Genomic DNA, 21,413 nt, shown 5'->3' on the forward strand with positions numbered 1-21,413 from the left:
AGGCCTCAGGAGGCACCTGAGTGGCTCAGTCAATTAAGCGTTTCACTCTTAGTTTTGGCTCAGGACACGATCTCAGAGTTTCATGAGTTCAAGCCCCACATCGGGCTGTGCACTGGCAGCATGGGGCCCACTTGGGATTCTCTCTCTCTTCCTCTCTCCCCACCCCCCGCCACACTGTCTCTGTTTCTCTCAAAATAAATAAATAAGCTTAAAAACAAAAAGCCTCAGAACTGCCTTAAACCTCTCAATTAGGAAAATCCCAAGGTGATTCCAATACTCACCTCTGGTTTCAATTCCCTAGATTAAGTACAGCCAAAGAGGTAGAGCTGAGAAGTTCTGCAACCGTCTATTTATATATGGAGGATGCGTGTGAAAAGCCAAGGAAAACTGTGGGTTTCTGTCCATAGCCGGCATGAGTGGGGGCAGGAGGAAAGCTCAGTTTGGGACCTGCTGAGTTTGAGGTGTCCCTGGCGAAGCCAGATGTAGATGGTTAGTAGGCTGGTAAAAGCTGTGGGCTGGAAATCCAGTGTGGCTCCTATCAGCAGAGACGTGGTGAGCTAACCCATGGAATAGCCTGAGACGGTTTTAGATTATAGAAGTCACACACGTTGGCCAAGGATGAAAGCTGTGATAACACCCACATGTAAAGGGTGGATAAAGAGAGAGAGGTCCTCAAAGGAGAAGAAGGATGGAGCTCAGGAGAACACTGTAAAGCAGACCAAGGAATGTGGGTTTTTAGGAAGGGTAATCAATAGTGTTACAGGTTACAAGGAAGTCAAGTAAGGAAAGATTCTGAAAGCAGCCAGTGGCTTTAGCCACTGTGGGAAGAATGAAGATATGCTGGTATTATGTGTTAGAATGAAGGGACTTTCTGGACGTCACATTAATAACCTTCAGTGTTAAGACCAAGTCCACCTATTAAGTTACCTTAGCTTTCTTTTTCTTTTTCTATTCAGCATGGCATGCTTTTATGCTAAACTTATCAGCTTACTTTTAATTTTTTGAATTTTACAGGTGCTGCATTTTAAATTTCTCTCACAGTGAGTGATAAAACAAGAGTTATGTGACCCAGGATGGGCACTAGTGACTTCAAGGGAGAAACTTCATTGGAGCTGTGGGGACAGAAGCAGCGTGAGGAACAAATGGAATGCAGGAAGGTGGAGACAGTGAAGGAAGACTGGCCTTTCATGCACACAGACCATGGTGGGAAGGGAAGGAGGACTGTGTGGCTATTTAAAAAGTCTTGTTTTTGTTTTTAAGAAATAGGCTTGAGCAGGTTTATTAATCTGACAGAATACTGCCAGAAGAAAGGAAGCAGACACAGTTACAGGAGGAAGAGGGGACATTGGGAGGAGCAGAGTCTCCAGGGAGTCAGGAGGGAGGAAGATCCTGAAGGAAGCAGGTGGAAGAATGACCCTTGGAGAGAAGGAGCCTTGTCCCGTCATCTGAGACAGGATGCAGGAGGGAAGGGAAGGAGGCAGATAAGCCTGCAGGTGGTAAAGGAGACAGCACAGGAAGTGAGGCAAGATCCTGTCCGACAGCTTCTGTCTTCTCTGCTAAGTAGAGGGAAGTGGTGTGACAGGCAGAATGGTGCAGTCTTGCCAACAGCTCTCATGGGGGCTGATCTGGAAGAATTCACGGTGAATTGGGAACAGCCACCCTTTCTAAGCTGTGTTCCCACTGTCAGAGCTTCTCATGTCTCTCTCCGCCTTGACTACGACGGTTTCATCAACAAAGAAGTTTTAAATTTTATATAGTCAAACTGACAAGTTTTTTTCTGTACTTGATTTCTAACCTGTGAGCCATTATTAGAAAAGCCCTCCTTACCTGAATATTATAAAATGTTCAGTCATATTTTTAAGGCTTTTGTAATTTTTTTTTTTTTTTTTTTTTACCTTTAATCTGAAACTTGTTTTGTTAGAAGAAGCAAGGTAGCTCTTTTGCTCCAACACCCATCGTGGTCATCTCATCACTACTTATTAAATGGGCTATTTTTTTTATTCAATGATTTGAAATCTCCTCCTCCTCCTATCTTTTCTACTTTTTCTAAAATAGTAAATTCAAGACTGCAATTATCAGCATGCTGTGTGCCCTCCTGCCATGGGAGAAGGATAAGCATTATGCTCATAATATGGTTTTACAATCATAAACTCCAAGTGGCCTCAGGCTGAAAGTGAACTTGCTGGCTCAGTACTATGAAAAAGAAAACCATGGCATCAACTAGACTAAAAACAAAAGTTGTTAGAGTTGGCAAGTATCCCACACCTCTTCAAATAAGCAACATTGAATAACCCTAATCATAAGACAACATAGCTACTTATGGTTCTTCTATGGAACTAATGCTTCCTGATGGGTCTACTCAAAGTAGGTCTGCCCAAAATTAGACAACTTACAGACATCATCCTGGGCCTCCTTTGTGGTCGAGGAAGATCACTGGGAACACCTGTCTTTTAAATTGCTCAAGCTCAAATAAATGAATTTTCCTATGCCTTATGGATCGGAATTCTAAACACGCCCATAAAAATTTGTATAAGGGCTTGAGCAGATTCAAAGCTCTACTTCTGAGAAAAGTTTTGCCCTTGCCAGCAGGTCCATGACAGGCAACTGGTATCAGAAAAAAAGTGGTTCTCTGTCTGGAAGTCGGTACCAGTTGAGCTCCTCAATGCTTCTGCGGAGAAGCAAGCTCCACTCCCTGTCCACCTGGCATTTTAGGTGTAATGATGTCTCTAAAAATCAACTATGAATCTTGGTATTATTCATACTCATTTAGAGGAGTCAACCTGGACTTGACTGGACACTTAGCACCTGCCCCAAAACACTGTCTGACCCGTAGGTGTGAAAGCCCATACTTGATATGCCATATGAAAGTGATCCATTCTTCTATATATTATTAGGAAGCTGGAAGCTCAGTTTTAACAACCTTAGCCCTGCCTTTTCTGGGTCAAGATTTAATGTTACACAGAGGCAATATCACAAACACTCATACAAAGTACCATTATGCTTTTTGGAAAACTGTAGCTAAAGACATTGGCTGTCATATATCTTACATAAAGCACCTCTCACCTAATGGTGAGATAAACAGATCATTTTAGTTCTAGTACATTGAACTCTATTTGTTTTACTGACTTCTAAATGAAAATTTCCAAACTCTTTCTATGAAGCCAGCATCACCGTGATTCCAAAACCAGACCAAGACGCCACTAAAAAGGAGAACTATAGACAAATTTCCCTGGTGAACATGAATGCAAAAATTCTCAACAAGATATTAGCCAACCAGATCCAACAATACATTAAAGAAATTATTCACCATGACCAAGTGGGATTTATACCTGGGATGCAGGGCTGGTTCAATATCCCCAAAACAATCAATGTGATTTATCACATCAATTAAAGAAAGGACAAGAATCATATGATCCTCTCAACAGATGCAGAGAAAGCATTTGACAAAATACAGCATCATTTCTTGATAAAAACCCTCAAGAAAGTAGGGACAGAAGGATCATACCTCGAGATCATAAAAGCCATATATAAAAGACCCAATGCTAACATCATCCTCAATGGGGACAAACTGAAAGCTTCAGGAACATGACAGGGATGTCCACTCTCACCACTGTTATTCAATACGGTATTGGAAGGCTTAGCCTCAGCAATCAGAAAACACAGAGAAATAAAAGGCATCCAAATCGGCCAGAAGGAGGTCAAACTTTCACTCTTCACAGGTGACATGATACTGTATATGGAAAATCCAAAAGATTCCACCAAAAAACTGCTAGAACTGATCCGTGAATTCAACAAAGTTGCAGGATATAAAATCAATGCACAGAAATCAGTTGCATTCCTATACACCAATAATGAAGACAATAGAAAGAGAAATGAAGGAATCGATCCCATTTACAATTGCACCACAAAAAACATAAAATACCTAGCAATAAATCTAACCAAAGAGGTGAAAAATCTATACACTGTAAACTACAGAAAACTTATGAAAGAAATCGAAGAAGACACAAAAAAATGGAAAAATATTCCCTGCTCCTGGATAGGAAGAAGAAATATTGTTAAAATGTCGATACTACCCAAAGCAATCTACATATTCAATGCAATCCCTAACAAAATAACACCAGCATTCTTCACAGAGCTAGAACAAATAATCCTAAAATTTGTATGGAACCAGAAAAGACCCTAAATAGCCAAAACAATCTTGAAAAAGAAAACCAAAGCAGGAGCCATCACAATCCCGGACTTCAAGCTATACTAGAAAGCTGTAATCATCAAGACAGCATGGTACTGGCACAAGAACAGACACTCAGTTCAATGGAACAGAATAGAGAACCCAGAAATGGTCCCACAAACGTATGACCAACTCATCTTTGACAAAGCAGGAAAAAATATCCAATGGAATAAAGACAGTCTCTTCAGCAAGTGGTGCTGGGAAAACTGGACAGCGACATGCAGAAGAATGAACATGGACCACTTTCTTACACCATACACAAAAATAAACTCAAAATGGATGAAAGACCTAAATGTAAGACAGGATGCCATCAAAATCCTTGAGGAGAAAGCAAGCAAAAACCTCTTTGATCTTGGCCGCAACAACTTCTTACTCAACATGTCTCCGGAGGCAAGGGAAACAAAAGCAAAAATGAACTACTGGGACCTCATCAAAATAAAAAGCTTCTGCACAGAGAAGGAAACAATCAGCAAAACCAAAAGGCAACCGACAGAATGGGAGAAGATATTTGCAAACAACACGTCAGATAAAGGGTTCATATCTATCAACACCCAAAAAACAAAAAATCCCTTGGGGCGCCTGGGTGGCGCAGTCGGTTAAGCGTCCGACTTCAGTCAGGTCACGATCTCGCGGTCCGTGAGTTCGAGCCCCGCGTCAGGCTCTGGGCTGATGGCTCAGAGCCTGGAGCCTGTTTCCGATTCTGTGTCTCCCTCTCTCTCTGCCCCTCCCCCGTTCATGCTCTGTCTCTCTCTGTCCCAAAAATAAATAAACGTTGGAAAAAAAAAAAAAATCCAGTGAAGAAATGGGCAAAAGACATGAATAGACACTTCTCCAAAGAAGACATCCAGATGGCCAACTGACACATAAAAAAATGTTCCACATCACTCATCATCAGGGAAATAAAAATCAAAACCACAATGAGATACCACCTCACACCTGTCAGAATGGCTAACACTAGCAACTCAGGCAACAACAGATGTTGGCAAGGATCCGGAGAAAGAGGATCTCTTTTGCACTGCTGGTGGGAATGCAAACTTGTGAAGCCACTCTGGAAAACAGTCTGGAGGTCCCTCAAAAAGTTAAAAATAGAACTACCCTACGACCCAGCAATTGCACTACTAGGTATTTATCTAAGGGATACAGGTATGCTGTTTTGAAGGGACACATGCACCCCAATGTTTATAACAGCACTATCAACAATAGCCAAAGTACGGAAAGAGCCCAAATGTGCACTGATGGATGAATGGATACAGAAGATGTGGTATATACATACATACATATACATACACACACACACACACACACACACACACACACACACGCACACACACACACACACTGGAGTATTACTTGGCAATCAAAAAGAATGAAATCTTGCCATTTGCAACTATGTGGATGGAACTGGAGGGTATTATGCTAAGTGAAATTAGTCAGAGAAAGACAAAAATCATATGACTTCCCTCATATGAGGACTTTAAGAGACAAAACAGATGAACATAAGGGAAGGGAAATAAAAATAATATAAAAACAGGGAGGGGGACAAAACAGAAGAGACTCATAAATATGGAGAACAAACTGAGGGTTACTGGAGGGGTTGTGGAAGGGGGGATGGGCTAAATCGGTCAGAGGCACTAAGGAATCTACTCCTGAAATCTTCATAGCACTATATACTAATTTGGATGTAAATTTAAAAGAATAAATTAAAAGATATTCAATTAAAAAAATAAAAATAAAAAATAAAATAAAATAAAATATTTTGTCTTTGGGGGCACCTGGGTGGCTCAGTCAGTTAAGTGTACGACTTTGGCTCAGGTCAGGATTTCACTGTTTCTGAGTTCGAGCCCTGCATCAGGCTCTGTGCTGACAGCTTAGAGCCTGGAGCCTGTTGCAGATTCTGTGTCTCCCTCTCTCTGCCCTTTGCCCACTCACACCCTGTCTCTGTCTCTGTCTCTCTCTCTCTCTCTAAAGGAAATAAACATTAAAAAAGTTTAAAATATTTTGTCTCAGTATTTTATTTTACTTTTTCAATTTTTAAGTTTATTTATTTATTTTGAGAGAGAGAGAGCAAGCAGGGGAAGGACAGAGAGAGGGAGAGAGAGAGAATCCCAAGCAGGCTCCTATACTGCCAGCACGGAGATCTAGGGGGGCTCAAAGTCACAAACCCTGAGATCATGACCTGAGCCGAAATCAAGAGCCAGACTCTTAACCGACTGAGCCACCCAGTGCCCTATCTTTGTATTTAACACTGTAAGCTTCTTTAAGTCACTTTTCGAAGTAGAGGGAATAGAAGGGACAGAAACACAAGGCACTTAAACTATTTTGTTAGCCGCTGTATTTCCAGTACCTAGAATAGTGACTGACTTGTAGTTTGTGGTCAGTAAATTCATTGAACAAATAACTAGAAAATGAATGATTAACGAAACATGCACATACACACGCATGCACATACCAGGGGAGGCTGCCAGGTTGTTGTGCATCATCCCTCATTTTATTAGCAATAATCCAAACGTGAAGAAAGTTTTTGTTTGTACTCCTTCATTCATTCAATAAATCTTGGTTGCACATCTACCATGTGCCAGAACCCCTGTGACCCAAGTTGTCATTCTTGAGGGACTCATAAATCTATTGGAGTAAACTGAGGGAGCATCAGACAATTATGGGACAATATTATGAGTACAATGGTAAGAGATGTGTGCAGAAACCCTGAGAACTCAGAGGAGGGAAGTTGACCAGCTAGAAACACAGGGAGTAGGGGCAGAGAGTGAGGACCATTCTTCTGATAAAGGTTGTGGTCAAGGTGAGCATCCAAGGATGAGGAGGAGTTAACCACAGGGAGAGGGAGAGGAAGAGAAGACTCCAGGAGTGCCATTGGCAGAGGCAAAGCAGAGAGAACCAACAGCTAGTGGGGGAAGGAACTAGAAGAAGCTGGATGTGGCCATGGCATCAAATCCAGGAATGTTGAGAGGCGAAGCAGTAGGGGGTTGGGAAGCCTTGCACAATTCTGAGAAGCCTATGATTTATTTTCTATGAAGTCAGGAGTTTTTCAGGGGGGTTAAATTGGGAAGTGGCCTGGTCAGATGTACACCTTAGATAGGTCACCCTGACGGGATGAAACCTGGAGAAGAGACGCAGGTGGGCAGAACCAGTTAGCCCAGGTATTAACTGATTAGTGTGGAAAGTCATGTGATCACAGAGACAGAGAAAGGCAAAGGAGAAATATTTTGGAGAAAACTGTATCTTTTAATTCTTTGTTTTATAGTTACTAGTATTTCTATTCTATACTTCTTCATTACTAGTATTTTTGGATAACTTCTAATGAGCTCTTGTTTTGTGAATTTTCTTTTTATTGCCTACTGCTGTATACTTTGTTCCCAAAGCTTTTATGACAATTCTTGACGCACAGAATAGAAAGTAACAACCGCTAAAGTTGTTATGACAAAGAACTGCCCATTCTCTCCTTGCTTGGTGAGAGCAGAGGATAAGAAACACATAATGATGACCCTGCTAAATTCACTCCTGAGGGTATATAGATCTAGATCCAAAGGCATGTATGCAACGGAAAATTTTAAAAACTTATTTGTAAGGTTATTTAATCCTCTCAGGGCAACAGAAAGGACTTTAATGTCAACACATAGACTTTCCCACATATGTACACCTAAATTAAAAAAGATATAAATCATCTTGAAAAGAGGTTTTAGGATCACACAGAATACAGAGACAATGCCTTAAAAAAGATACGCTCCTTGCTAGCAATCTTCCAAAAGAGTATTCTTTTCAGTCATTTTTTTCTCTTTTCCAGAGTGGTAATAAGATAATGAATTAATAATTCAGGCCCATCGTCAACATCTGACTGACATTACCTTATGCACGATGAGCTCATGAGTGCCATCTGGAAGAGTCCTACCATCTTCCTGCATCAGGGGGACGAAGGAGAAACCAAACAATTTCTTCTCTCCTTTCTCCTTTGCTGTGAGAAAAAAAGAGAATTATTTGCTTCTTTAAGCGCCTACTTACAGACCTGTGTTCGGATTCACAGATTGCCAACAAGTGTGATCATCCAGAAATACAACCCACATTCAGCAGCTCCCTATACACAACAGTAAACAGCTTTTCTTAGGGGACCTCTATCTACAGTAGCCACCTTCCAACCCATATTCCTGCCCCATAATCTCCAAACTATGCTGCTTGACTAATTTTCTTCATGGGACTCACTCTCTGAAATTATGTTTTAAAAAAATTTCTGGATTGCCTATTTTTTCTCATCACATCCTCCCCTCTATCCCCAGGTGTAAGCAGCACTGAGGGCAGGATCCTTCTATTTTATTTTATTCTGAGCTTGGTATCTCAACAAGTACCAAGAACATAGTAGATTCTCAGTACGTATATGTTAAATAAATGAAGAAGTGAGTGAATGAATGTGAAGTTCAATGTTTTGCTTACTACTTGGGCAAAGGTAGTTTCTAAGCTCTGCCTTGGTCTATAAAAGAACCTTCCCTATGTCCACCTGTGTGAAGACAGCCCTATGGAAGCTACCTCCTTGGGATCTTGGACGTGCTGGAAAACAAAATGAATTACAATCTATAGTTTAAGAAGAGCTTATTGCAGGAGTATTCTGGAAGATGGAAATGAGGCAATGAGGTTTTCAGATGCCCAATGAAGAATTACAATGACTGGAAAGGTCAAGTATCATTGGCAATTATTTGTAGAGAAGGAAACTGAGGGAAAATGAGATCACATGATGTTGGGTAACCTGCTCTACATCTTGAGTACCATTCCAATTTTTTCCAACAAGCTTCCATTTCTCCAAAAATGGATAAAACATTCAAAGAAACTGGTTGGTTCAACTGGACTGTCTCCTTGTATTTGGATGTGTAGGGAGGAGTTCCAGGGCCTTGCAGCCTATCAGGGGCTGGATGGTTATTCTTTCCCACTCATGTGTGCAAGTGGAGAGTTATACTTGATGGAAGAGTCCAGCTTTGGAATGAGGATTAGAGCTAGAGGAGTGAGATATGGTGACCCTAAAGTTCAGACAAGAGGCTTTAGTAATACATCATTTCCTCATGATTGCTTCTGGCATTCAGCCACAGGGGAGTGGGGCACCACACAGAGAATAGTCATTTTGCCTCTCCAGTTTTGGCCTCTGGCATGGGGGCCCCCCTGAAAATGTGATTAGAGCAAAGGATTTTCTTTTAAAGTTATTAATTTCAACCCCATAAAGAAACTGGGAAAATATCAATGTTTTTAAAAGTGAAATGAAAAGCACAGTGAAGATCTCTAGGATGAGATTTCTACATCAATGAGAAAGCTGGCTATGTAACTCATGATTTAGGGGAGAACACATACTGAGAAGTAATTTCCTAAGTTTATGTCACTATCTTTTTGGTGTGGTTTTTGATATTCAATTTGGAAGGCTTAAAAGGTTCTGTGAATGAATAAAATTAGCAAAGGTTAAGAAACACAGCAATAGTTTCCCCAAATATGCCTTGTTATAAAAAAAAAAAAACTAAATAGCAAAGTTTAAAGTACATGGTCTTCTGTCCCAAGTTACTAGATCAGCATTAATAAATTGAATGGATTATTAGGCACAATATGATCCCCTTTCACTAATGAGGACCCTAAGTTTATCAATTCTACCTCCTAATTTTGCCAATTCATTTTTTCTAATACCCCAGCTCCAACAATTGTGCCCAGGGACCTCAGATTTACTGACCCTCTCTCTGCGCCCATCAGCTCTCAATTCCCATTTCTACACCCCACCCTTCTAATCACTTAGGATCCCCTCAACCAGCTACTCCTCCACACTTCCCATTATAATATTGTGGGTCAAAACCCAACTTGCACTTACACCTATGCCAGACCGATCTCACTTAAATTAATGCACATTAACTGCAGATGGACACTTAGCTGGGAAAACCTTCCACATATTTCTACCCAACTCACTTTTTCACTTTTCTAGATGGTGATTTCATCCATCCTCTTCCCTTCTCAAGCCTCCCATACCTCAGCCCTTCCCTCACTCTGAGCAGATGCAGAGAGGACTCCCACATGTTCCACCGAGGAATGCACCTGCTTCGGCTCTCCGGCACCATGCCTCCATCGTCCACTCAACCCAGAGCGCTGGACCCCATGCTCCCTTTATGCAAGGGAACTCCTCCTACACTTGTCCCATCTCTCTTCTACATCATCAGTTTTCCATCTCTACCAGATCATTTCCACCAAATATGCTTTAGAACTCTACTTAAAAAGAAAACAACAACAACAACCCTCCTGTGACCCCAGTTGCATTATAGTTACTATGTTACTATCTCATATCTCTGCTCTCTTGAATTCTTTCTAGCAAAGCTTCTGAAAAGATTTGTCTGTACTTACTGCCTGCCCTTCGTTTCCTCTATCTCAATCTTGGACTCACTCCTGCCAGACTTTCATCACCACAAATCCACTAAAACCACTTGTCAGATTCAATGACTTCCATGATGCCAAACAGGGTGGTAATTCCTCTGTCCTCAACTTAATTATCATTGGCACCTGACATATCAGATCAGTTCCCCTCTTGAAAATCTTTCTTCAATTAACTTCCTGGATTCTATTTCTGGATTCTCCTTCTACCTCACTGGCTACTCCCTCTTAATTTCCTTAATGGCTTCTTCTCATTCTCTCAAGATCTAAATGTGAAAGTACCCCAGAAATCCACCCTTGAACTTGCCTCTGCTATCTAAATTTACTCTTTAGGAATCCAATTGCATCCAGTCTCATGGCTCTGAAAATCATGGGCATTGGTGATATGCTGGAGCTGGCCTGTACTGGCTCACAGGAGATGACAGTGTGCATCTATCCTCAACTCCAAGTTCAGTGATGGTCATGTTGGTAGCTTGAATTTAGCCATGGTGGGAGCATTTACTTGATGGAAATCAGCAAATACTATAATTCAGGGCTCTCCTCTCCCCCAGGCCAAGTGCTGGTTATTAAGTATTTACAGCACAACAATGGGCCCTGTGTTGTCCTCAAGTTGTCTCCAGCTTGGACCACATTCAACAATCTATCTGACATCTTTAATGTCTAAAAGACTTCTCAGATTTAATATGTAATATTTGGGTTTTGCTCTCCAAAAAGATTCTTCCTGTTGCCTTCCCCCACTTCATTAAATGATCACTTCATTCTTAGGCCAAAATCTTCAGGGTCATCCTTGACTTTTCCCCTTCCTTCACATCTAGTCTATCAATAAATCTGCAAAAAAGAACTGGCCTACTACCGTCCTAATGCAAACCACTTTAACCTCTTACTTGGGGGACTGCAAAAGCCTCCTACATGGTTTTCTATTCCCACCTACAAACTCTCATCTCAAAGCAGCCAGGCTTATCCTTAATCTAAATCCTCTAATGGCTCTCCTCCCTGCAAACAAAGTCCCACGTCTTCCCCATGACTTAGAAGACAATATGGGATCTGGCTCCCCTGCTCTGTCTCTGGCCTCATCTCCAAACTCTCCCAGCTGCTCATTCTGGCCTCCTTGCTATTCCTTGAAAATGCCAAGCAGGTTTCAACCTTAAGCGTTTTGTATTCACTGTTCTCTCTGCCTGTAGTATTCTTTCCCCAGATACCCAAGGGCTCATGCCTTTATTTCTTTTAGGTTGCTGCTGATACATCTCCTTATTAGAGAGCTCCTTTCTGATCAGCCTTTGTAAAATAACAATACAGCATCATCACTTTCCAGCATCTAAATCCAATATAATCTTCTTTACTGCACTTATCACTACCTGGTATAGTATGTATTTATTTGCTCAGATATTGTCTGTCTCCCCTTTTTAGCACAAAAGCTCTATGAGAGGAGGTATTCTGCTATGTTCACTCATGTATCTCCAATGCCCAGTAACGTGCTTGACACATAGTAGGTGTTCAGTAAACATGTGTGTCATGAATAAAAAATACTTTTTAAATAAATATATGTATACAGAGAAATATCTGGAAGCTCATGTGATAAAATGATTGCCTGATTATTCATAGTTGATGGGATTATGGGGATTTTTCTTCTTCATGCTTGTGCCATTTCTTCTGAATTTTAACAGTCAATATTTAAAAAAAAACAACACTGAACAATGTTTGAAGTACAAGGACAATAGGACAGAGAAAATAGCCTTTATTTCATTTTCCAAGTTCTCTGTCTAAATTTCTCCAAATGCTTTCTCCCTTTTTTCTCAGTTCATCTTTACTTTCCTCTATCGTTTTCTTACCTTAAAGCTCAAAGCTCCTATGAGGCTCACCTGAGAACTGGTAACAGGGATTGGGGAAGGAATGCTATGGCACCATTCCAAGTGCTTTATGCTTTCCCCCTCCAAGTCCTTTCCATGACACTCCTCTGGGAATTTAGAAGAATGTTAAGACCTTGTTAGTCAACTCCCTACATTCTAAAACGTCCACAAAAGCAAAATTACTGGAGCTTCCTGAGCCAATTCCAAAAACATGCCATCATCCCTGCAGTGGACAGTCCTTCTCTTCTCTCTGAATCCTGGTGCACTACACAGCGCTCAGGTGAAGTCACCGCTCATCTATTGGCAATGCCCCCATTCATTCCAGACTAAAGAGGAGTCTGCTGCCTCTCCAATAATGTGACTCTTTTGTACCTACCATGCATTACGCTGTTCCTGAAGCAAGATTCACCAGAACCTTCTCCAGTCACAATGTACACTTCTGGTAGTGTCTAAGACACATTTCAGGGACACAGGGATACCAGAAGATCCCTGGATTGGGGACTGGAGCGGGCCAGGAGTAGGGGCTTGAGAGGAGAATTAAAATAGAGATGTCGGGGTGCCTGGGTGGCGCAGTCGGTTAAGCGTCCGACTTCAGCCAGGTCACGATCTCGCGGTCCGTGAGTTCGAGCCCCGCGTCGGGCTCTGGGCTGATGGCTCAGAGCCTGGAGCCTGTTTCCGATTCTGTGTCTCCCTCTCTCTCTGCCCCTCCCCCGTTCATGCTCTGTCTCTCTCTGTCCCAAAAATAAATAAACGTTGAAAAAAAAAATTAAAAAAAAAAAAAACGTTGAAAAAAAAATAGAGATGTCAAGAAATGACAATTTTAGGGATAGCAATGTTCACATGGGCAAAACCTATAACATCTCTACATCTTGGGTTTTTTAAATCTGTAAAATGAAGCGATTACTTCATGTCATCTCTAAGGCCTATTTGGACTGACATTACTAGCCTGTCATTAGAATACTGTCTGAGACTGCACTGTGATGCAGGTATATGCAAATCAGATATATATCTGAGCCAATCAGAGGCTTTCCTAGGCACTTTACAGGCCTAGAAAACTCCTCCTGGGTTCCCCGGAGGTGTCTGAGAGCTGGATGAGCTCTCTGCTGGAGAAGCAGCAGGTGGGTCAGGACTGCCCCAAGCACCATAAGCCAGACACGTTTTTAATGCCGTGTCTCCCCTTTCTAATCTTTCTAGACTATGAAAGTGATCAACTCATTTTTATGAAAATGAACAACTTAAGAAGAACCCTGTAGACTTCCACAGGTATTTTTTCCTTCCTTGTCCTTCCTGTGTGTTTCCACAGACGTTACTGGTTCTTTGAGAAGAAGTGAGCCCACTCACCTTTCAGGACTCCACTCCCCTTCATTTCTCCCTCTCCAGGGTCTCTGGTTTGTCATACTTTCTGCAGAGCAGCCCACGTGGTCACTATAGCTCAGTAAGGACACTACCCCCACACAAGAGAGCCAGCCCCAAGAAAACACTTACTGGAACAATGCCGAAATTCAAAGCGGATGTGTGCGCCCCTGAATTTATCCACAGGAATAGGAAGTTTCAGCAGTTCGGACCACCTGGGACTGTTGTTATGATAAAGCACAAAGGAGTGGTACTCACTGGCTGGCGGCTCTCCAGAGCCGAAGGAGATAAAATCCTAACAAAGGAAACATGCAGGTTAAAGACAGCTTCAATGAAAGATTATTTGAAAAACAGCAGAGCAATTGCTTTGCTCTATCTGCCTGCTCCCCAAACAGCACTTCATGTGGGCCCTCCCTGGGCCCTTGCTGTTCTACACTTGCATCTGTTAGCAGGTGTGTCCACTTAATCCCCGTGCACATCTCCCAGGGCCTCCGGAGCCAGGGGTGGACCTCTGTGACAAGTGCAAGATGGGCAACTGCACGCCCAATTTGGAGTTCAACTATGCGGCAAAGTCCTCAGCCTGCTGCAGTCACAAGCCTGTTCGGTGCCTCCCTGAGAAATGCACACGGCCTCCCTGAGGCTCACGCGAAACACTCCTTCCATTAAGGACCTGCTCCTATCACCCCAATCATCAACAGCACCCCATTCCTCAAGCCCTGTCTTGACCAAAATGAAAACAGACAGGATTCAATGTGGTAGTTTTTATTTTTTTTAACCAGTGGCCCAAGACAAAGTGTTCATCTCCAAAAGTATGACAGATGAAAGGGGAAGAGTGGGGTGATACTAAAAATGCAACATTTAAGGAATAGCTGCTCCGAGGAAATTACTGCCATGATTCCTTAAACAATCAAACTGTAAAAGCCTTTCTGTTCTTCTGTCTCTTCTAGAAGGTATTTCAGTGATTTAATAAAAAAGGACAGAAAACTACCCTGGGGCGGAGAAGAAACATAAGGTGGAAAAGACTGTAAATCAGAAGTTAACCAATCACATTAAAGATGAACCCCGAACAATGATGTGGAATTGTTTTACCAGAAAGTACCCACTATCCACGTACCTTTAAGATCTGGCCACTACTCTCCACAATGAACATAGTGACTTCCACATTTCTGGCCACGCTCTTCCCTCCTTTTTCAAATTCACCCCTTTCTATAGTGATGTACAAATCATTCCTCATTTCACCTAGCAGGAAAATTAAAACCATGTTTTTAGAGATAAATGTTTCTGTGAGTGAGTGTATGTGTGTGTGTATGTATAAATATATACATATATATTATATACATACACATACATACATATATATTTTATATATATATTATATATTGTATATATATATAAAACTTTTAAGTATAATAAAGTACTCTATCAAGAAAAACTTTAGTTCATAAAATGAACTGCTATAACATACATATAAAGTAAAATATATTATATTTACACTTTTATAAAAGGGCCCCCACCCTCATTGCTAATACCCAAGAAAAGTAAAGGCCAGCCTCTGCCATTCTGAAGTTGTGACACTGAAAATGTACATTTAGGAGGTGAATACAGGGACGAAGAATGAAGGTGTTGTCAAGTCTCACCATTTTTCAATATTTCCCTCATTTCATTTATGAGGTGTGATTACAAAATGACAGCCTAGCAGGGTGGCTCAAAGAAGCCAGTCTCAATACTTTATAGACACAACACTTAGAGTAGAAGAAATACCCACATGGAATAAAATGACAGGACTGCAAAGGGTAGAGTTACAATTTAAATCTTTTTCTAAATTCACAGACAAAATGATCTCACTGCTGGAAGAATCCAGGTTAGGCTTTATGAACACAGATGCAGAATAATTCAGTTACGCAAGACAAAGTTGGCTTACTGTTCCTTACCATCAAGCTATAAAACAAATAAGATCCAAATTGCCATATTCTATGAACACATACACCAATTTTTTTTTTCTCAATTGGTTATTTATAAAACTTATTGCCACAAGAAAAAAGAAATTTGATGCCAATGACCAAACTTAGGCAAACACAGTGACAGCATGCTTTTACCTTTCCTATGAGAATTAGATTACGGGTAAACAGTGAGTGAGAAAGAAGCAAACACAATGTTACCAGAAAGTTTTTGAAGATAAATACTGGTAAGTTTGGCAACGTTGAATTCACTTTTACTTAATATAGCTTTCAAACATTAGAAGAATCAAAAGCAATATATATATTTTTTCCTAGTAAAAAAACCTTTCCACAAAAAAAAAGCAGATCACTAGAAGAAACATAACCACACAAGTAAGCTCACAAAACTGGGAGATTTTTAAGACTTCCTGACAGCAGTGTGTACAAGAAAGTACCCTAACTTTCAAATCCATGGGGGAATACCAGTGTGACTGGTCACCTTCCTCCATTAAGACAAACTTTTGATGATGGCATCATTTGCCAGTGACCTGGACTGACCAGGAAACAGACGGGACATGAAATAGAGAAAATAAGTAAGTCCCATAAAGGATGAAATCTAAACCACCCTTTATAAAGAGTATGTAGAAAACACATTGGAAATAACTGATACAGTGGTCTCTGGCTTATGAATTTCTAGTTCTCTCATACGAATCAATTTGGGGAGGCAATGAACTTGGAATTCCAGGAGAAAACCAATATATTTCAACACATTTAAAATTATATCTGTGTGCTCTGTAGGTTTTTGTTTGAACCACCTCTCTTTTTTTTTTTTATTTTTTACAAAGTGGCCGAGTAAATATTTTAAGTTTGCTACTTAAAAGACTACTACTACTACTACACACACACACACACACCCTTAATAAAAGTGCATTTTAATGATTTAACAATACCATTACAAAATGAATAGTGCATTCACAAACTCCAGCCTCTAAATCAACCAATTTGAACAAAATCAAAATAGGCCTGATATGCTACTGGTCTGCACACGTGCTATTTCAACTCTATGTTTGGGGAAAAATTCTTGACGACAGTTCCCCCACTAACAGATTCGGCAGATAAAAAAGCAACACTCAAATCGAGGCAGATTAGAGCAAAATAGGTCTGTTAACAATAGCAAAATTCCTTTGCTTCTTGGAGTAGGTGACACATAATGAGTAGCTCTGCTTACAGACAGACTAAAACATACAGTGGTTGATGGGAAGTATGGCTACAGGGGTTTCTACTTTAGGAATTTCTCATAATGAGTAATTAGCTAGTCCAAACCACACGGGGCTTAGCTGTCCTGCAAAACCAAGAATAAGTGTTTCCTGCGAAGGAGACTTCCACTCTCATCTCTTGGGAGGAAGGGCAACTCTGACTTTATCAAAAGCAAGAAGGGATGAGGGAGGTTTGTAAGGTGACCTGTTTTCCCCAGTCTGTAGGCTAGGCCTAAAGGATGAATAGGGGTGGTGGAGAGATTAATGTGTTTCCAGAGCTATGAAATTCTTTATCCATGTACCCACTACATGCCAGATACTATTCTAGGCCTAGGAGACCCAGCAGTGAACAAAGCAAAAATCCTTTTCCAACAGAGTTTAGATTCCAGTAATAGGGAGGTCTTTAATACAGAAGCCAAATATATAGTATGTTGCATAATAACAGGAAGTTCTGCGGATAATAAGACTAAGAAGGGGCACAGGGAAAGCGGGTGTTTCATGAGAAAAGACGTCACTGAGGAGATGAGAGATGTGAGTAAGCTATGGTATATTTTGGCAAAGAAGAAAAGTTGAAAATGGCATGAGCTTCCCAAACCAAACCATAAAGCCTGTTTAGCTTACACCATAGCTGGATTCTTCTATTTCTTCTGAATTCAGAAACGACTGTGAATTCAGATAAGCCTAAAGGATGTAGGGTAAACAGGAAGATTAGAATAAAAGATCTGAACTCAAGTCTCTTTCTCTCTACTGTTTACTCTGTGTGGTATCCGTCTAGATGGGGTAATATAAACCTCCAGGCCTCAAGTTTTTGAGTTATTAAAATGGGGGTGGGGTAAAGACAGAGGCAGGGGTAAAAGAGGGGGTAGGAGGGACAAGACTACTTTGTTATGTTACACTGTTTCTGTGACTTACAGAAGAACTTCTGAAATACACACATTCATAAATTCAAACACTTTAGGCACATGCTTTACTTTTCTGGTCTTTAATGGTCATTATCCCTGCAACCTTTTCCTCTTTTGCAAACCTTTTAGCCTCAAATAAGATTTCTCTGAAAAGGGAATACACAACAAGGAGAACATTTCTCCTGGATGACATTCTACGTATGTCTCCCCAGGAATTCTGCAGCTTGCTATGTTCCAGTACTGCAACGTACCGTATCTTGCCAAAACGTGCAGAAGGATAAAGCTGAAACGTGCTAATTAAAATCAATACACCTGAGGTCAGCTCTGGAGAAAACTAATAAGCCCAAATGCTGTTAAGAAAGCATCTTGGGTAATTAAGAGAGAAACCATAAAGTGAGTATGAAATGGAGTCATAGCACTAGTGTGAAAAGCTATTTTCCTGACAATGTTTATTAACACCTTGCACCTCTCAAATTTAATACTCTGTAAATTTGATGTGCATAACACCTGTCTCTGTTGAGTAGGCCCACTGGCTTTGCACGTGAAGGCTTCGCAAAATATCACTGTAGACAGATAAATATAAGGCCACAACAATGGGAACAAATTCAAAAGAGTTCAGTGATTACAGTCAAACAGGATCGATTTATGGCTTGACCTCAATAGCCAAGAGGTTTCCATTATTAGCTGAAACCCTGATCTTTGATTCTATGCTGGGAATGCCATGGATAAAGCCCAAGCTCGCCACATCAAGTAAACTACTGCACTCAGCCACAGGCTAGCCAAGTGCCTTAGCTGGGCTGGGTACTTGTTAATATTTATGGAACTGGAAAAGTTCCTGCCCTTCCGTTAAAAACAAATCGACAAGTGTCTGAGACGAGGGGTATTTCATGGACTGAGATTATGACAATGATGATGACGGTGGTGGTAGTAGATAGATGGTAGTTCCATACTTTGCCAAGCGCTATACAGAGAACAGCTCATTAAATTCTCACATCAAGGTTAAAAGAAGGCCCTATTTTTCCATCTTACAGATAAGAAAATAGGTGTATAAATATTAAGAAATGTCCAACATATTCTAAGTTTACATTAAAATCAAGTATTTTCAGCATGAAAAAATGTAATTTAACAGGGTGACAATGGCCATCAAATAACCTAGTGTAATTCAGCTTTCTTCGCCAGAAGATCAGTGCCTTAAGAAAGGAAGGTATTAGTCCTACTCTGCTCTGTGTTGGTCAGATCAGACTTGAGGCACTGATTTCAGGTCTAGACACCATCTTTACAGGACAGGGACAGACACAAACGGCATCATCTGGACCATAAACAATACAGAGAAAGGACTCAGAGCCCATCAGCAGAGGGATGAGGGTGACAAGAGAATTAAGTGAATTTAAAGATGTTGAGGTTTCAAGCAGAAAAACTCAACCCAATAGATAGAAACACCAAGAGGTCATTTTGAGATCTGTGTTCTCGGGTCATTATCAATATTCAAGTTATGTGCCAGAAAACCATCACTAGGAACCTGAGGGAGAATCCATGCACTGGATATATGGCTGGGCTGCATGGCCCTTCAGGCGTGTGGCAGGCAGAATAAGGACACCTCCTGTACCCCAAAGAGATGTCCAGGTTCTAATCTGGGAACCTGTGAATATGTTACCTTACACAGCGAAAAGGGACTTTGCGGTGATTATTAATTAAGTTAAGGATCTTGAGATGGGAGACCTTCTTGGATTATCAGGGTAGGCTCAAAAGAATTATAAGGGTCCTTATAAGAGAAAGAGGGAGGGGCACCTGGGAGGCTCAGTCAGTTAAGCGACCGACTTTGGCTCAGGTCCATGACTTGCGGTTCCCAAGTTTGAGCCCCGTGTCAGGCTCAGTGCTGACAGCTCAGAGCCTGGAGCCTGCTTCGGATTCTGTATGCGTGTGTTTCTCTCTCTTTGCCCCTCTCTCACTGGCCCTCTCTCTCCCTCAAAACTAAAAACATTAAAAAAAAAAAAAAAAGAATGTAAAAGAGGGAAATGGAGGCAGGAGGGCCAGAGACAAAGAAGGTGGTATGATGAGGGAAGCAGACATTGGAATGATGTGGGGGCCAAGAGGCAAGGAATGCAGGCAATCTCTGGAAGCTGGAGAAGGCAAGGAAATGAATTCTCCCTTACAGCCATCAGAAGAAATGCGGCCCTGCCGAAAGACCTGGATTCTAGACCAGCCAGACCTGTGCGTACTTCTGATCTCCCTAACTGCAAGATAAGACTTTTGTGGTGTTTTAAGCCACCCCTCTTGTGGTGATTTGTAAGAGCAGCTATAAAAAACTCATACATATTGTATTATGTATTACCATGTATTATGTATGCCAACTATACCCAAAATTCTATCACTTAATGATATCTTCACGGGTGAGGGCAAGGACAGGACAGGAACCCAGGTAACTGGAAATCAAAGCAGACAACAGAAAGGGAAAATTTATGGATGGGCTGAAAACTGAACTTTGGATTTCTCACATATGGTGCATCTTCGGTGAAACCTATCAATGTTTTTTTTCTCCCTTTTGTGTCATTCTCATTTTTGTTTTGCCTTATTTTAGGAGAGTATTATGAGGTATTGAACTTTTTTGGGGGGTAGCTTTTCAATTTTTGCTGACTACTAAGAAAATAATGGCAAATGCTATAATAGCATCCATGATAGTCTTGCCAGAACAGTGTTGCATAAAGACAGGAGTAGAGATGGGCTGTGGTTTCCTGATGCCCACGATATTCTAGGACAAGGATATCTGGTAGGGCCAGCTGGGGAAAGTCCTACACCCTTGTGTAATGGGGCCTGTAAGCCTCAAACTTTTGGAGGTGCCAGCTCCTCCACCATTCTGATTTGGGGCTGGAATCCCACCTCAGTAAGATGATCCTTAACCTCCACCTCTTGGATCGCCGTGGAATTCATTGGTTGAAAGTCCACAACCCCCTCCTCTAGCATGATCATGAGGTTCAGGTCTCAGGTAAGTGGTTACATGCGTGGAGGTCCAGTGACTTGGAGTGAGGGGTGGTGAGCTTTGGTTAGATTTAGGATGTATTTTTAAGGAAGTTCGAATTATATCACACTGGTTCCCACCTGCTTTTGCCAAAAGAAGGCTTATCTCAGGCAGTCCCATCTACTGATATGTCTCTGTCAGTAAGTGATAAAGAATAACATTTATACTTGAAAGAACAGAACTTCATACCCCCTTAAACACGAGGCAAACATATGCACAACATTCCTCTTACCCCAGTGTGCAAATCATTATCTAGTCAGCTTTGACCAAATAGAAATTTGACTTATGTGATCTATCACCTAACACCCAAAGAAAAAGGAGGCTTACTCTGAATGACACTTGAAAAATAAACTTAAATAAACCTTGAGATGAAGATCAAAGCTACTACCACTGGCAGCCATTTGAAACCTGGGTTCTGCTAATTGTTGTCAAAGTGAGCCTCTACCTTCCAAATTTCAACCCCTCCCTTTCCCATCAC

General features: G+C 41.2%; 1 protein-coding gene across 8 annotated transcripts in view; it reads right to left on the reverse strand.

Moving 5' to 3' along the window:
* Positions 1–21,413, reverse strand: part of DOCK4 (dedicator of cytokinesis 4) — a 438,192-nt gene that overhangs the window by 153,417 nt on the left and 263,362 nt on the right. For all 8 annotated transcript variants that reach the window (XM_045495353.1, XM_045495356.1, XM_045495351.1 and 5 more), the window contains exons 14-16: positions 14,939–15,063; positions 13,957–14,119; positions 8,089–8,195 (exon numbers count right to left, since the gene is read on the reverse strand). In XM_045495353.1, coding sequence (XP_045351309.1) covers positions 8,089–8,195; positions 13,957–14,119; positions 14,939–15,063 — 395 coding nt within the window. The remainder of the gene's footprint in view (positions 1–8,088; positions 8,196–13,956; positions 14,120–14,938; positions 15,064–21,413) is intronic.

This window comes from Leopardus geoffroyi, chromosome A2 (genome assembly GCF_018350155.1).
Source record: "Leopardus geoffroyi isolate Oge1 chromosome A2, O.geoffroyi_Oge1_pat1.0, whole genome shotgun sequence".
Classification (NCBI taxonomy): Eukaryota; Metazoa; Chordata; class Mammalia; order Carnivora; family Felidae; genus Leopardus; species Leopardus geoffroyi.